The 18393-nt window shown below is 41.3% G+C and overlaps 1 protein-coding gene across 1 annotated transcript in view; it reads right to left on the bottom strand.

Moving 5' to 3' along the window:
- Window positions 1-18175, bottom strand: part of LOC125764738 (allatostatin-A receptor-like) — a 63789-nt gene extending 45614 nt beyond the window's left edge. The window contains exon 1 of the mRNA XM_049429303.1: window positions 16428-18175. Within this exon, the coding sequence (XP_049285260.1) occupies window positions 16428-16982 (555 nt within the window). The 5' untranslated portion in view covers window positions 16983-18175. The remainder of the gene's footprint in view (window positions 1-16427) is intronic.
- Between the last annotated feature and the right edge of the window lie 218 nt (window positions 18176-18393).

Raw genomic sequence — 18393 nt, 5'->3', positions numbered from 1 at the left:
TTTGATGTTTGATGAGCCCGCCGTATGTGACTGTGCAAAACATATCAAAAGGGGATTTGGGTTTGATCCGTTAAATCGAAATCCCACAACCCATCGTCATGAAACGATCGGAGCAAAATCTCTCGATGTCACTCGAACGAAAACGCAAAATATGTGCCCACGTTCGAGGGGACTCCATATGCGTGTGTGCTGACAGAATATTGCGATAATTCACAATGACAGCCGGTTGTCGTTTCAACCGTACAGGGATAGATTTCGGCTTTTTTTCCGAACCACCTCGAATGGGAATCGCTCGTACGACATTGTGCTGTGCCGGTTTGCTAGAGCAAAAGTAAATCATGAATTTTAAATATGTAGCCTGTGTTGACAATCCGATAGGATTTGCATTCGTTCGTATGATGTTCAATTTTTCATCGCAATGTATTAGCTGAATGGTTGGCTTAACTGCTTCAAGGATCAATGGGCGCCCAGAAAGCAATGACTTGCTTGACTTGAGAAACGTTTTTTTGTGCCTTTCAAACCAAAAAGTTTACCGACTTAAAAGGCAACTTTCGAACCGATTGTGTTTGGCGAATGTAGCAAATCATCATAATCTATGTTTGCAAACTGCTATCGCCATTAAACATTCACAAGTTCAAGATTTTGCGAACAGAAAAAAAACGAAGAAAAACTTCATTCAATTACATTCATCAATCTTTCCGAGCTGAACAAACACAAAGAACAGAAGCGGAATGTGAAAAGAATGGTCATTTAATTTAATCAAAAGCATAGAAAATACTCTTCCCACAACAATCGGAGCTGCTTTTGGCGCTTTTGCTCATGTTCCTTCAAATGCTGAGCTAAAGAAAGAAAAAGCAAAACAAACCAAATTAAATCATTACTCACCAAATGCCAAAGCACTTTCGATCCAACTTGACCTACCTTTACTTTCTCCATTTTTAATGGAGTTCAACTCAAAATCTCATTGTACGGAAAATAGCTCCAATGTTCGCATAATTCTCATGAATGGTGTACCACCCGCTGAGGTCATTCTACTGCTGTACATTGTTCTCAGATGTGCTGAGATTTTTTTCGATATTATTATAAAATGAATAAACCAAATACCCATTTTTGAGTGAAATGTTTGTTGCAAAGAAGAAAAAAAATCCTCTGCAATCGTTTAACGCATCACTTAACCTTACACAACCATTCTGAGAAGTCGTTACGAAGTTGAAGCAACATGGCCATCCTTCTGACAACATGCTAGTACTTAAAATTGAACAAAATATCGATTGAAAGCTGAATGCATTCTCAAAAGTAGACTAATGATTGCAAAAAAAGAAGATTTTTCCCCCGAACGTTACAAATAGAGTCACAAATTTCAAACACTTGTATCCCACCCAAAATCGTTACAATCGCTTGGGCGCATGCTGTTCCACACTTTTCTGCACGAATATGCACAAATAAGGAATGAAAGCTCTTCCTTTCAACAGCAACAACAACAAAAACTGCAACCATCACTATATCCTTTCCCTACATCCGCTTTGTTGACCTTATTTCATACTTCCTCGTTGAACGACGATCCAAACCGTACGACCGGACCGAGGGATCTCATCGAAGCTACATATCTTCTTCCGCCCCATTGACGGTCTTATCGACGGTGGCACGAACGTGTGCACTCTAACCCGGCACACCCATTCCCATGATCCCGGGTGAGGGTGTCTGATTACTCGCACGCCCATCATCATTGCCACACCCTTCGGTAGTCTCCCGTCCGCCGACGGGGCTTAGTTGCAACAGGATTCACACGCACATGCACGGATACTCGCTGGTGCTTCCTGAGCTACAGCACAGGAAAGTGTAAAACTTCATCAACTCGCACTGGGTCACGGACGCCGTGTGAATCTAGTTATCGAAGCGCGCAAGGAAGGACTCGTAGAAAAAATGTAGCAGAAAGCATCCAAAATAGCATATGTTGTCTGATGTAACCGTTCGCTTGCCAAAGGAACTTCCTGGTATCGTGCTGGGTGGGAAGTCGTGTCGACAAACAATCTGTTACGCAAATTTACGTTTATTTTCATCAAACAATTCAAATTTTGTCCATGGTTCATAGACTTAGCAATTATTATTACCGTAAAAATAATTCTCAATGTATCTCTGTTGTAAACATACATATATTTGAATCGCTTTTATCTTGGTAACAAAATTAATTTTTAAATTGCTTACCTTTAAATAAATAATAAGATATAAAGAAAGGATAAATGTTTGGTAGCAAAATAAAACAAAATATTAAATATAAAATATTTTCGTACGCTCATGCTCATTCATCAATGAAACGAACTTCAGCCGAAACACACGTAAGCTTATCGAAAAACTCATTATCAGCGGCTATGTACATCGTCCATTTTGCACCTTTTCCCACCAGATCAGTTTACGTTTATAGCAGAAAAAAGTTGCTTTTTTGCTTTTTCACCATCAAATGATTGATGACCGATCGATTGTGAACGATTTTTTAAGGCTTATTATCTACCGAAAATCTTTCGTATGTTTGTCCGCCGTCTCATCAAAAGCGTAAGCACATTTCAGTGAAAACAACTATCCATTTTCATCAAACATGTTCACCCATTCAGAGAAAAAAGAGCATTTCTAACAAATATTTGCTTTCTTAATGTTTTCAAAACCCGTAAACCCGGTCCTGTTTGGAATGCTGCATCCTGTGATAACTTCAGAATGTGTTAGCGTCAAAATAGAAAAGTTTGAAAATGGAATGGACAAAATGCTTTTTAACAGCGTGGTACAAAGTGAGCATAAAAAGGGGGGGAGAAAAACTCAACCATCAATACGGTCCCGATGCCGCCATTTCGCAGTTCAATATGACGGAAACTTTATCATCCGGTTCTGTGTGGGATTTTTTTTTTTGCTCTCTTTTTGGTAGCCATTAATAATGCACACAATCCGGCTGGGCTGGTTGGGAATTCGCAGCTTTAGTTCAATTTTTAATTTTTTACCCCCATCGTGACGGGTTTATCGCAGCAGGAATAAATAATCCCTGCGGAAGCTGTAGATATTTTCGACGTCTTCTAGCACGCTTCACGTTCTTCACGTTCAGTAAGCGAGTTTGACACTTTCCGGAAAAGGTATTGAAAGAAAATATTTCAATTTACTCCATCGCTCCACGAACCGTTGCGGAAATAAGTGCGCGAACTTTAAAAGCGAACTTTCTGCACGGAACTGCACCGCCCTGTTTACTTCTTGTCCGTCGTGGCAACGATGACGTCAAGCGTCTAGAAATCATTATCGGATTCGCTACCGTAAAAAGTTACCGTTCAAAGTTTCGTCTACCGGTTCGAGGTCACGTTCTGGGAAGGTTTCTGCCAACAGTCGCCTTCCTCCAAGCCCGATTGTTCCGTACTGTGTCACTTCATAAATCAACAAGCTTCTTCATCCGGCTGAAGAAGTATATTTGTCCGATCGGATGTACAAAACGGGACTGGGACGTTGAAAATTGAAAAACGGTTAAGCAATATGTTGACGATCAGCAAACCATCACTAGTGTACAGGGCTTCGTCAGTGGGTGTCATTCAATTTGCTTGTCACCATTTTGTGTTGCTAACGAATAGCATTATGGCTGTAGTAGTTGCGTTTTTGCAATGTATGGATACGAATGACACGTGCAGACGAGTACATAAATTTTCTTCACACCCGCCTTACGATCCCGACGATCTGGTGGGCGTGCATTTATTCACGCAGAACTGGAAACTCATTGTTGCGATAAGCACCCTCACAAAGCTCACTCGTAACGATGGATATAATTTTGCGTAATTAAACAATCTCTTCTTCTTCACAATTCTTCCATTCACACCATGATCGATGATGAGACATGCATCATAAAACCAACATCGCATCGTTTCCTAAGTGTTAAGTTTTATCATACTTTCATGCAAAAACACATACCCAAAGATGATGACCCGGTCGTGCCACCTCACCAGAGCGAGACAAAAAAGGAAGGACTTCTTTTATACGAACACCATCACAGATTCACTGCACCTAAGCCCACCATGATTTACGGCCACGCTTTAAGACACCAGCAATAATCGCATACTCTTGTGAAGCCCGACCGGTTGATCACTATCCCGCCCACAATCTCGTTTAGCAGGAAAGCAATGGGTAAGAAAAATCCACACAACCAAGCAGTGGCAGTATGGGGAGACCTGAGATGTGCGTGTGTAAGATTGAATATTTTACGGCACTCGCGTTATGATAGCACCACATCAACCGGCAAGCGATGCTGCTTTGTTGGGGCGAAAAAGTTTTTGTGCACCATATCAATCGCAAGAGTTTAATTAAAATAAGAGCTTCTATATTAACCGCTCTAGCTTGTCGGATCGTGAACCAAATAGGTGAAAAGAATGGTTACGGTATACGGTGTGTTGTATGAAGATGAAAAAATGCTTCCCCATTTGTGGAAACTTGCTGACTGCTGTATCTTTTTATCGCCTTCATCAGGGCGCGTTTTCGATAGCAATTTTATGTTTTGCACCTATCGTGTTGGGAACATGGTGTGCCTTCTTCTTTCTTCCAAACCATCCCCAATTTACGCTGGAAGTAAATTCAATTTTGTATAACAATAACGCCAAAGGCATTTTCATTATTGCTTCACCAACTCGCACCATCGCTTGCCGCCTCTAATCCAAGTCTAATGTGTTCCCGACACTTGGCAGTACGAACAGTTCTTAGAACGTGGCAAACGGTGGCGTCGCTAGTAATCGAAATTAATTCACATCAAAGCACTTCCAACACTTTGCCAGCGTCGGCACAAAACAGCAAAACAGTGTGCTTACCACGCACGTACCGTGCTTTAAAGCAACATGACAGGCAGTACAAACAAAAGGGGCCAAATCCGAAAAACAAATACAATTTCTGTTACGCCACACACACAACGAATGGACGATTGGAACATCTGATTTCTCCCTGGTGAGTTTATGTGTGGTGTAGCGAGCAAAAGTAATCAGTACACAAAATATCCAATGCTACCGGCAACAACATTACCAGGAATGATCTCTTCTGCTGAGAGCAGCAACAATCTTGTGTGTGTAGAGTATTCGACATTTACATCAGACAGTTTGGAAATACATCGCTAAACAAAAAGCAAATATTTGTAGCTTTAAAAAAATGTTTCCTTCTCTTACTTACTGGGGCCTATATTTGACGAGCAGATCAAATAGTGTAGTCGATTTTGTTTGAATCAACAGCAGGTTCAGTTTGAATTAACTTCTTGACTACGTCGGGTCTCCTATTTCACTGGACTAACAGTTCTTCTATTAACAGTCAACCAGTAGTGGTTTAAATTAACTAAACTGTTGATTCAATGATTTAACAACTAACTAACATAAAACTCTATCCAATCTAGAACTCTCGACAGCAACTCTGAAGAGTCATTTTTTGAGTTTAAATGTTTTTCAATGAAAACATATATCAACACTTTACGTTAAGTCTAGCCAAGTCATTCGGGCAGCACCAAAAAATAATTAGCTTGATGTGGACCCAAGCAAAACGCTACACATTTCTTCCAAAAGTGCGTAATTATAAGTTATCAGAATGTCTGTTCTATAACTCCTCAATAGAAATAATGAGAACCTAAGAGCCCCTATTGCAGATGTTATCAATACCAGAATTCGGCAGCTCCAGACTTTATAGGTAGATATATCTACTCATAGTAGGACCGAACTGCTCTCAAACTTTTCCATCCTGAGGTTTTTAATGTATGATTCAAACCAGCAAATATGACACGCCCCTGGTTGAGAATTTTATCTAGCATTTTAGTCATGACGGTTTACTTGAAATTAAATTCAGTTATTAAAATTAAACTTTACGGTTAACTGCGTCATATAAGTGTTACATAGGCATCTAATTTAGAGTATTTAAATTAACCTTAGATTAAAGCCTAACGCAGAGGAGCACAATCATCACGTGAAAATTAAACATTCGTGTGGAGAACAAAAAACAAACAAACCAAAACCGCGGTTCTCAGGAAAAGCGCACAACTCCTCTCCAAACGAGAATGCCACCTTTGGTAAGGTAGTTTCGGTGTTATGCTGATTACGGCCCGATTACGGTTCCCAATTGGCCAATTTGAGCGAAGGCGAAACACACAAACCTTTGCGACTTCCGAAACCGACACCAGCACAAAAATTAGGTTAATCCGACTACACCTCACACTTCTGCTCCGGCGACCCCGTTCCGGTTCGGTTCGATACCGTTTACACTCGACAAAATTTATGCATCCGATAGAGTGGAGAGACCAACCCAAACGACAACAGTAACTTTAAAAAAAAGTAAAACTCAACCCCGCTTGAAAACTCTTCATCTCTTCATTTACAGCAAAACATTCGGTGGCACTTCAGAACACTTTACCGGCTCGTTTTAGATCATTCGACGAAAAGATACGACATGGTTTTTGGGTCCCTTTTTTTATCTTGCTTTTCCAACCAACCAGTCTGCATGGTATGCCTTTCACAGTATCAAACGCCTGTGGAGGAGACATAAAAAATGCGTCAACTATTAACAACATTATCAAGGGACAGATTTTTACGTTTTTTTGTTGTTGTTGCTCTCGACGCTTTTGCTGTAACAAATCTCTGACCATCCAGAAGGCCTTCGCCTTAGGGCCGGATGAATTGGTTGGTATGGAAATGAAGTTCAACAGTGGGATAGAATGGCCAAAAAAAACAAGATCCCAAAGATCCCAAAAACTAAAATATCAGGTTACATTTCCAGGCAACCATTCTTTCGTGCGAGGGAGGATCGGTTTGAAATGAATGTTTGTAATAAATTTAAATGAAGCTGAAAAATAAAACACAAAACAACCATTTTTTTTGTGTTTGCGCTGATTTGCTAAATTTCACCATTTCACTTTATTACTATGGTAATGGTTGATGCTTAATTAAAAGCATAATATGCCGTTTACTTAGAATCAGTAGAGGAAAAAAAATGTTTATTTTTTTTTTAAAGGACAAGTAACTATGAACTCTTTTTTTGTAACATTTATATTACAATCAACCTTTTTTTAATACTCTCTGGAAAATAAATATCCACTTCTACATACCGCAGTTCCTCACAACAACGATCAACCCGGTGATTGATTGAAAGTGGTTATTGTTTTGTTTATCTGCAGGAAAAGTACTAAAACCCTATCTCTCCGATCAAACGTTGCCACCGCTCAAAAATGGCCCAATTTCCGGATTCAGCAAACATCTCACCAAACGCACTCCTTCTCCACCTTCCTAAACCACCTTCCCCCCCCCCCCCCCCCCCCCCCCCGATGTCAGATGCAATGGACAAAACGAATAAATCACACCGATTAGAAAACTAACTGTGGCAAACGCCCGAAACAACCAGCGTCGGCAATAATGGAGATTTATGGATGCTGAGCAAATAATAACTCACTCCGGTCGAAAAGTGAACGGATCCATACACTTGGTAAAGCTGATTAAATTATTTGCTCTTGTCTAAGCATACATATCAAACCGGTGAAGGGAAACACGGGAAGGACAGACGCACGAGACGGAGTTGGTGAATTTTGGCGAAACAGCTCAAGCCCAAGGCACCGAACTAACTGCGAATTTGCCACATACGCACGCATATGTCTCGGAATGAAGGTTGGAAGGATATTGAGACCAGAAATTGAGCCATCATTCCGGCGGAGGTGTCCAGCTGAGAAGATGTACAAAAGTATCGATTTCCTTACGTACGGACAGAAGCTAACAAGCTTCTTAGTCTCTGATCCCATGTAGCTCTCCAGACGCAACATGATGATGCATGAAAATCATCATCTGATAGTGAGATGAATTCTTGGCTCTTCGATAACACCATCAGCGTGTTTGCTAATTTATCGTCCCCCGGTTCGAAACGATGCATTCAACCTAAACCGTCCAACCGATAGAGCGAGTTCGTCAAGATGAATTAAGAATTATTATTTCATTATAGTCGTACCGGATCGACTACGCGTACGAACCACTACTTCGCACCCGATCCCATCGCGAGCGGTATCCTCATCTACATTTTCGAAACGGAAATTACCCAACAGAAGAACTTGATTCCTAACAACTCGAAAGGCAACAGAGCAAGAATAATGATTTCCTCCGCTCGTGCAAACCGATTTTGGCCCTACGGACATGGGTGAAGTTTGTCCAGTTGTCGACGCCAAGATAATTTAACCTACCCCCAAACAACCTGGCCCATCCACCCCATTTTGGCCACCAAACCGGGGAAAGATAAACATCCGGCTAAAATGGTACACGGCATCCCGAAATGAGAATTCACAAAATCAAGCAACAAGAAGCGAAGCAAGATGACAGCCGAAGCACAAAGTCCAGCAAACGATGTAAGAACAGCTAATTATTCGACAAGTTTCCCAGCTTCCGGTTTTTGGCTGCGAAACAAAAAAAAACACAAGAAACATGTTTTAGCCAGATTGCTTCTAGTGTACCGAGTGTGTTTAAGTTTCTTTTGCCTGTCTTGCATTAATTGTGTGCCCTGGAAACAGGAAACTGGCCATTATCAACAGCTACTGTTCGGTAATATATTTCAGTGAATCTTTTCTTACTTTATCTCAACCAACTCCGAAACCAGCTCCGGAAAGCAGGCCCTCCCCCCGCCGAAAGGAAAGACCCCACCAAATTCTGAAAGGTTGATCGTTATTAATAAAAAAATATATAAATAAACAAGCTCATTCGCATACCCGCAGCTAATCGTAAGGCATGCTGCGAAAATTAATTCAAACTTTTGCTCCTCATGAACAGCTTTTTTTTCCTTGTCTCCTACGTCATTGAGGTAGTGAATGGAGAAGAATGGAATGATGGGAAGGAGGCGGAGGGACTTAGATTATAGCCACCGAAGGTCAAATGCGCGAGTGGTGGAGAAAATTTTTGCACAAAATGTGAGCGGAATAATTGGAAGCTTCACCATGGACAGACAGATACAGCTTCGTATCTGCTACATGTACCTAGCATTTCGTTGAATTTACGATTTTTGGTCACTTTGTCTTTCTTTTTTTCTCCTTGAGTGAGGAAGCTTGACGCAAGTGAGGGTAAACATACCCAGCACAAGATATTCGCGACAGGGAGAACTGCTATTGACAAGATTTGCTCGCGTACCAAGGAGACACGTTTTGTGCTGGGTCACTTCTCGGTACCAGTACACATTCGGGGGGAAAAATGTAAAACGGACGAACGGCCCCGGAATATGGCACATCCTGAAGCCGGAAGGCATTAGGGCAGCAAAAGCAAAGTTACAGTAGAGCAAGGGCAGCCCTGAACGAACGGCCGAGAGTTGTACATTTTATTATTATCATTTTGTTTCTACTGGAAGTTTTTCACTCTGTATCTGGGCATAACGTCTGAAGAAAAGAGGAATAAGAAAAAAACTACCATCCCTGTTGGTGAATGATATAAATATAGGGCTCATAACAATTCAGACTATTGAGAGAAGAAGAGAAAAAATAATAAAGCTCCAAAAAGCTCCTAAAGAACGAAGAAGCCACATCGAGTCGTTGAATAGGAACGTAGAAATTAGAAAGATGTAGAAATGAGGAGGTTCAGAGGTGAGATACGCTCCGACCGTGAACTCCGTGATAGCCTTCCCCAAAAAGGTCTAGGCGGATTTTGTAAAGTATTATAATTTAGACGAACCTTCCGCCACTGAAAAGCCTGACGAATTTGCCGCTATGGAACGTTTTTAATGCGATCAAAAGTACTTCCGATTCTTTCGCCCTTCCTGTGCGGCACTATTCATGTGAACCACCGTGCACAAGGGCAATGATGTATGTATGTAGGCGTTAGCGAGATAATTTCATATTATTGTGACATTTTCCGTTCGTTTTGTTTCTGTTTTTTGCTTTTTAAACAAGCTGCTTGCAAAGTTTTTGAATAGGGGATTTCGATTTGCAAGTTAAGCAGGTTACAGTACGAATAAAGCTGTTGCTAGAAAATAATTGGAAAAATATATGAAACATTCAACCAAATTATAAATTTTTAACGTACGTATTCTTCATATAAAAATACCCTATTTGGATTTAATCGATATGCTCTAAATAATTTTTATCAAAAACTTTGACATATACAATTAAGATAAAGAAGTTGCGATCCATAAAGACAGCGTTGGACATTTAGCCTTCCATTATGCGATTCCGTAAACTTGCGGACAAACGCACACAATACCATACTTTTGACGAGCCATTCAGCAAATTGCTTATGGTAAATGTCTTTGGACGTTTTGCGCCCGATTGAACGCCACGTTGACATTTTTCAAGTTTAATTATCATTCAACATTCTTTGCGAACTGCTCGACCTCGACACCGGCTCGGTTAGCTGAGGTTAAGCGATAAGGAATGGCCCATCTGCCCATTGCTATCCCTGCGTTCCGATGTCCGTCCACCATCCGTTAAGCCTTTGCTACCATCGAAGCGCAAACTAAACGAACAATTAGCTTTGATCTGAAAGCAGATTCCATCGGAAAAGCCATTAAAATCTGATTATAACCGCCACGCTCACTTGAGCCGACCATCGTGCCAGCGGTAATTAACATTTGCAGGAAAGAAAATGAACCAAATCGTGCTATTTAAATAGACATTGCCAGTTCTTCTCGGCACGCACTTTCTGTGTTTCTTCCGAAACACCAAATAAAGCCATTTTGTCTGCTTGTGCGATCGTCGGACACAGTTGTCGTGGGTTGGAAAATTCCGCAAATGGACAGCTAATTAGTATTCGTGTTGAGCAACACCGCTCAGTACAGGTTGTCTACATTGCCACAACTTAATGCTGGGACGTTGTCCGCTTGCTTAAAAATGGACTCAACAGAGCTTTTGCATTTGTCATGTTTGCTTGTTGCCTATCACCTGCGACGCTCGTGGACGTGGACGTGACGTTATACTGACGTACTGATCTCGAACCGTTCCGGGTTTTTGATAATTTTAAATTTTCTTCCAGCCAATATTGGAGCACCGTGTACCGGTCGCAGGGTGAAGGTGGATTATGTTAATTATGAGTGATTGGTACCAGCAAAATGTCAACATAATTTCATCAAACCAAGCTCAATAAGCTGTTCCGGCGAAGGAAATCAAATTATGGTCATGTTCAATAGCCGTACAACAGAGGGAAAGAATTCTAGGTGGAACTATTAGGATTGAAAGATGATTGATACATTTTGGAAGGCTGAAAAATATTAAAAATCTAATTTGACGGATTGTCATAATGATCATTAAATATTACAGTTTTAATAAGCTAAAAGGTATAACATTGTATGCTACAAAAAGTGTGTTTTGTACAAATAGAGCGAGAAGAAACAAAGAATATTAATTGTATAATCTTATGGAGAATGTTTATTTTTAGAAAGAACGAAATAAACTTAGTCTCAGATAAACTTAGGTAATACTGCAGAATAATATCATCAAAAGAATATGGTTACGGTGGAAGTAAAAGAGAATATTAAATGAAACTGAATACAATCGAAGATGTTAATAAAATATTAACTACAATGATCTTTAAAGGATTCCAAACCTAGAAATAGACATCAACATTCATAACAAAATAACAGTCTCGTCGATCACCAAGAGATTGGAGCATTTTAAATCAGCTGAATGACTTCAGCACAATGAAAAGCTGAAAATCTTCCGGACAAATTCAAAAGCTTAAAATGAGCTTAGCTTAAAATCAAGAGGTAAAATTGTATTATTATAAACCATTACCAGGTCAAACGACAGCTGAAACTCTGAAATTCCGGACATTCTACGACTCCAGAAGAAACTAAGGAATTATTTTTCCTGAGAAGCTAGGATTTTCTGAGACTCTTAGATGTATGGTTGATATCTTCAAAATCAAATTCTGGATAAATTCATGTTTAATATATTTTTGTGACTGGCACCGTTAGCTACGCCCCTGAAAGTCCTGGAAAGCCGGAAAAGGCAGGCACAGAAAAGGATGGTAAGGATGGGCATCGAATGCCCGATATTGAGAGATCCTCATTTTTTGGTAGTCAATGGTCAGCGAAAACAATTTCTTTCCACTGAAAGATTGCACACATTCATACCAAATCCATCGGCATTTCCCCAAAGAAAATTCCTTCAGGTGCAATCTACACCTGGAACCAGAAATAGTTTCTTCTACAAATATGCAATAAATATTGTATTTTACCCATATTCCATATTATACTGCACACTGGACGACCGAAGCTATTAGATAAATTGCATACATTCGTCAATCACACAAGAAATGTTAAAATCGCATTGTTTATCAAGTCTCCACACAGAGTCCTTCCACGGGCCCAATGTGAGGGAAACTGTTGTTGATGCAGCAAAACAAACGGTACACACCACCTGCTGTTTGCCTTGCAGGATGTTTTTCTTCAAGTGCGCACTTTTGTTTATTTAGAAGCAAAACACCCTGAACCCGAACCAGGCTCTGCATGGAAATTACACTTCACACTCCAGGCATTGCACTCTTCAAGTTGATGTATTCCCTCGGCACTATTTCCCTCGGCAGGCAGCAGACAACATGGGCAATGGAATGCAATTCGGTTAATGCAATTTCCAATACCCTATCACCGTTGATGGAACTGATTGAATTGAATAGTGCCACAATGCATTTCCACTCATTTGCATCCATGTTTGTAGTGTTTTTCAGTTCGGAAGGTGTGTGCGTGAGTGTTTTTTTTTTTAAATTCTCTTTGCTTCTCCATTTGCGACAATGCAGTGTGCTTTCGACTAGTCAAACAAAATCTCATTAACACTTGAGAGAATGATGCCACCATTGCCATTGGAGAAGCAACTCAATTACCTATGGCGCTTCAGGTGTGTTCACGCTTCGTCGACTGCAAAAAGCAAATGTCAACATTTTTGTTTCGCTCCATTCACGTACTTGTTGCGGGGCGAGTTCGGGGCGCCGCTGACTAGCAGACAAATGGAAACAGCACATCATGTATGAAATTCAATATAATTCATGCACAACTCATCACCGGATACAGCAGATCGATAAGGACGAATTGAATTAAAAATAGCGCCCTCTGTGCGAGATGGTTAACTTCACGGTTCTAGCTCCAAAATCCTACACAATTCACAACGCTAGCTTTCTGGCGTTCTTCACCATTTCACCCTTCACACGACCCAGCGTCCCCCATCCTGGCAGCGAGCACGAACTAATTGGGTTGCCGCTGTCCTGGGAAAATTCTCTAGACGATACGATGTGCCCTTGACAGTCATCTTGCCACCGTCCCGTATCCGGGTAACACCGCATAGCCTTTGATCTCGCGCACCCGAACTCGAATGTGGCGCGTGTACAACATTATTTTTCGGCTGCGACAGAAAATTCGTTTGGACTACGTAACAAAATTAAACAGCAGTAGCAACAGCCCACATCCGATGCTTAACTCGCGGGCCGGGATAGCTGCATACACGTGCTGCGGGAGAAGAAAGAACCAGACAAAAAAGGAAAACACAACACAACCTTGATGACACACTCGAGTTAAAAGCAAACGACTACCATTAACCAAGGAAAGACCGTGCCGTTGCGTTGTGCAGCAGTGAGGGCATCATTAGAAAAAGAAATGAAATAAATAAGGCGCAGGAAAGGACACACGAATGTTTCTACTTTTATACATCGTTCGGGCAAAAATGTGTACCATGTTAAGTGACGAATTGATTCAATTGCTTGCAGATAAAAATCTCCATTCGCCGTTCGATTCTTTCCGCGCGTAGAAGCGTAGGAACGTTTTGTATGGAATTCGGTGTCTTACCGTTGCAAGTCGGCTTACGTTTGCGTACAGAAATGGATTGAATATTATACGCAAGTGGAGCAAGCTGACGGAGATTTTTTCCCTTGTGAGTTTATTTTAATTCCATTACCCAAACGATCATTACGAACATCAAGTGCAAGCGATGGCTTCCACAGAACAGTGTTCAAAAGTAAAAGCAGCTTTTAAGAAGAAATTATTCACTAATTGAATGTCTTATTTGTAACAGTCAGTAGCATAATTGTATATGGATATTACACTAAAACCACTTTCAGCTCGGTCCTCAGACTCTAGGCCTAAACCGTCTCCGTATGATAATCTAAAAGGGCGTTTCGGGCTAGGTCGTTAAGTGAAGTCTGTAGGGAAAACATTGGAGAGCGTATACACCCACCAACAGACAAGTAAATTCTTCTGAACATCTTCTTCACGGACTCGACTAAGAGGGCTAGAATCGTTAATAGTCCCAGATTCAGAGAAGCATACTGGAGCTGTAAAGCGTTCTATATAAATCTTGTTCCGTCCATCACGAAAGGCGTTGTTTTTAGCTTTACAGAAATTTTCTCAGGTCGTTATATTTAGGCGCCAACACCCTTACACGTTTCTCAACATCTTCACATTTGTCGGAGCTGACATTTGACTCCAGAGAGGGTAAAATTCTCAACGAAATTTTAAAATGATTCAAACAACCATCAGAGCTTATCGGCATTTGAAAGTTTGACAAAAGATATTTTGTCATGTGGTTGATCTTCTCAGAAACATTCCCTACGTAGGAGTGTGAAAGATGAGTTGAGCGAGATCATCTTTCTGAGGGAAATCCTTGGTGGTCTTCGCCTTAGATCTTTGCAATTAACACGTAACTCTAGATCTTTGTTGTTTTGGGTGTTTATCTGCTAGTCACCCGTAATTTAATAATAGTTTTAGTTGTGGATCTCCTGGTGATTGCTCTTCTATTCCAATAAAGATTCATAAAATTTACACCAATCTGTGTTATCTTTTCTGTTTTTATTTTAGAATCTTTGAAAACATCCATGTAAATTATCTTAGTGAATAACACATTTATATCAGCAAACTATCACAAACCCACAAACCGCAAACGTGCTGTGTAAAAAACAACATTAATTTAGTTTTTCCTTTCTAATGAAAAACACTACATACAAATTGAACACTACTTAATGAAATCGATACAATCGGTTGACTCAATTTACCGTTTTAATTATGCATAATTCGAACAACAGTTTTCATCACACGCACGCATTCGGCTAACAAACGGAAATTGCATACATATTTAAGCAGCTAATTAACATACCAACGCATTAATGCCGATCCGATTGCAGTGACAAGGTCAGTGTGAAGTTTGTTTTCTGATAATACAATTTATAACACACCATAACACACCATGCACGGTACTGATCGAAACATAACACGGGTAATGAAATATAAACCCCTGAATCGATTACATTTGTTCGCCATGCAATGGAATGGATTAATTTTGCGTCACGTCGAACATTGTTTGGTTTTTGGTGCAAACAGTAAACATGATAAATATTATATTTCATTTTCAACAAAAACAAGCTTTCGTGGCTATCGCGATGCTAAATCTCTAAACTTATGTTTTTGTTTATGGATGTCCATGTACAGAAATAAATGAAAACATTAACCACATCGTAATAACTATGCCTGTCCGAGCGTTAAAGGTCCTTTAATAAAGCATCTTTCCGCCACAAACTGTACGTAATAAAATAAAATGGGCAGTACAACCAATTTGGTGACCCGAACCAGACAAACACTGTTGCTGTTTTCCAGGTTGGCAGATAGCACTCATAAGCCTCTGACATCCTTCTTCCGTAGTCGTTACCCATTTCGGTACCGTCCCGTTTCTAATCAATGGTTGGTTTATTGCAGCCTCCAAACAACCCCCAAAAAACGCATTTGTGGCACAGATGGCACACGACCGAAACCATCGAAACCGTACCGCGGCTTTAGTGCATCCCGTCTTATTTATCTACGACTGGGGTGGCCGTACGCTTGTTTCCGGACGTATTAATGGATGGCAGCATGAGGACATGAGCATGGGAAATAAAACACAAAACAAACTCTACCACCGAACAGAAGATGAGACACATTCCATCATCGTCATCGCATCGAATATGTCGACATACACTGGAAAAAAGTATTGTATGGGTTGGTAACCACAAGCGTGAAACACGAAAAAAAAAAAACAAAAAACAAAATAAAATAAAACCACGAAAAAAAAAACAAAATTTACCCTCACGAACCATATCGTTGACGGTACGTATTCATCGACCAGTACAATAGCAATTGGCACGCGAGCTGACGGTATCGATTTACGTTGATCCGATCGGTGGCTGTCGGTTTCGTTGCTCTTACACCCGGTTGCTCGGTTCCATCCGCGTTCTTATCAATACAACCACTAGCCACAATCCGGCTGTAACGCATTTCTTATCGTTGCGGTCGTGCGGTACCAGGATGAAATTACAGGCCAATAAAATTCCATCCATTATCTTGCCACTCAACGCTACACAAATACCTAATTCGTGCAGCTTTGTGGACGGATTGTTTTTCGTGTGCCTTCCCTCTATGATGGCTTTTCGAGTAGCGAGGACCAACAAAGAAAGTGGGAAAAAGGGAGAGAGAAAAAAACTCACTTCAATTCCATGTGCGAAGGATACGGGTAGCCCGGTGGTGATGATCAACACCCAGAGGATCGTTATCGCAAGCACGGTGTTTTTCTCCGTCCGTATAACCATGCTCGCGATCGGATGTACGACCGCCAGAAACCGATCCAGCGACATCAGCACGAGCGTGTAGATGCTCGCGTGTGCCGTCACCACGATCAGATACTGTACGCTTTTGCACCAAAGTTCGCCGAACGGCCAGGAAGCGAGCACATAGTCGGTGGCAGTGAACGGTATGCAGAACACCACAAACAGCAGATCCGCAATGGCAAGGTTGATGATGAGCAGATTTGTCGTCGAACGCATCTGCGGGTTCGACAGCACGACGAGCACGACCAGCGCATTCCCGAGCAGTCCCGTAATGCCGATAAAGCCGAAAAAGATCGCCACTATCGTGGATACGATCATTTCCGTCTGCAGATCCTCCTCGTGGGACATGGTCGGGCCGGCTGCGGTGCTGTACGCGGACAGGTTAAACCTGTTCGTCGCGTCCAGCAGCAGCTGGGTGTAGTTTTCGCTCACCATGATCGTGTCTTACTTTGCTGCAACAACACTTCACTTGTTTCACACTTGTTTTCAAACACGGCAGACCCACGGAATCACATCACAAATTTTAGAATCCCATAAAAAAGCAACAAAACCATACACGGATACCGATTGGTTCATGATCTTTCGAACAGCCTCTCAGCACAACACTCCGGAAAGTGTTACCCTTGGCAAATTGCACATCTTAAAGCACCAGACACCGAGCAGTGGTGCAACAGGTTGCAAAGTTAAGCAAGCCCTTCGATGCACAATAAATCACACAGCTCATAAAATTTCTGCTCCATTTTTTACTATCCGTTCACCGGTGGTTCACTATCGCAAGCTTTATACGACACTCCATCCATACGAACTGCCAGCTGGGGAATTGCCCTACACCAGTGCCGTTTGTGTGTTTCTCTTAAACGCTTCCACAACACAAACTACGACCGCAAGCCACGGATGTCGACTGTGAACTGAAATGAAACGTCGCGCGAAAGCAGAAGTCTGTACAACCCGAACGAAATAGCGCCGTGAGAAAAGTCCGCTTCCCATTGCTCTCCCGATAGTGAGCGAAACGGTTTTGCGTGGAAAACACAAACATCGAGAGCGGACCGAATTTAGATAGCATCCATCATGATAACCCACATTTTCCACTCCGGAAACACTAAAACCGAACCACACACACACACACACGGATCAACTGGTGGCGAGTGTGATGCTCACCGTTTCGGTTGGAACGAGCCGAGCTGTCTGTCCTACTACGCTGCCGCTCATCCATTTTCATGAATGAATTCGACGTTGGGTGGCGCACATACAACTGTGCGCCCTTGGTTTTTTGTTTGGAGGGGGAGTTCTGTCTGCCAAGCCGTGTCTACCGTTCCGTTGTTCGGTTTCGGTTGGTTGTGGCGTGTCAATCATCAGCGTGTGGTTTTTCTTATGCTGGCACGATTCTAGTCATCAACGGAGGTGTACATTGTATCCCAACATAGCCGACTTTCCCTCTCGATCTGAGGCAGCGCTAAATTGCTTTAAGAGCAATGGATTACTGCCACAAAATCCGAATGAATGGTTTGATATTTTAATTGCGTTTCGTGGTTGCTACTAATGCTGGAAGAATTATTATTTGGCTATTATAATTCTAATAATTTAGAATCATGACTCATCTGGTCTTATCTTGGGTGCTTGAATCATCCTTGAATCAACCACATGAATAGCTTTTTTGTTTTTTCCAAGCTCTTTTTATTCATATGATTCTATGGAGAAAATCTTGCATCCAAACAATGAACACTAAAAAGTACCAGGCGCCTCCTTCATATCGGCCATGCGCTATTCATTTCATTTCCTCGATAACATTTCCTCAACAAATAATATTTTTCAATTCACTACAACATATAATACAAATCAATCTATT

This window comes from Anopheles funestus, chromosome 2RL (assembly GCF_943734845.2).
Source record: "Anopheles funestus chromosome 2RL, idAnoFuneDA-416_04, whole genome shotgun sequence".
Classification (NCBI taxonomy): Eukaryota; Metazoa; Arthropoda; class Insecta; order Diptera; family Culicidae; genus Anopheles; species Anopheles funestus.
The sequence above is the reverse complement of the archived record's forward strand: the minus strand, read 5'-3'. Positions and strand labels throughout refer to the sequence as shown.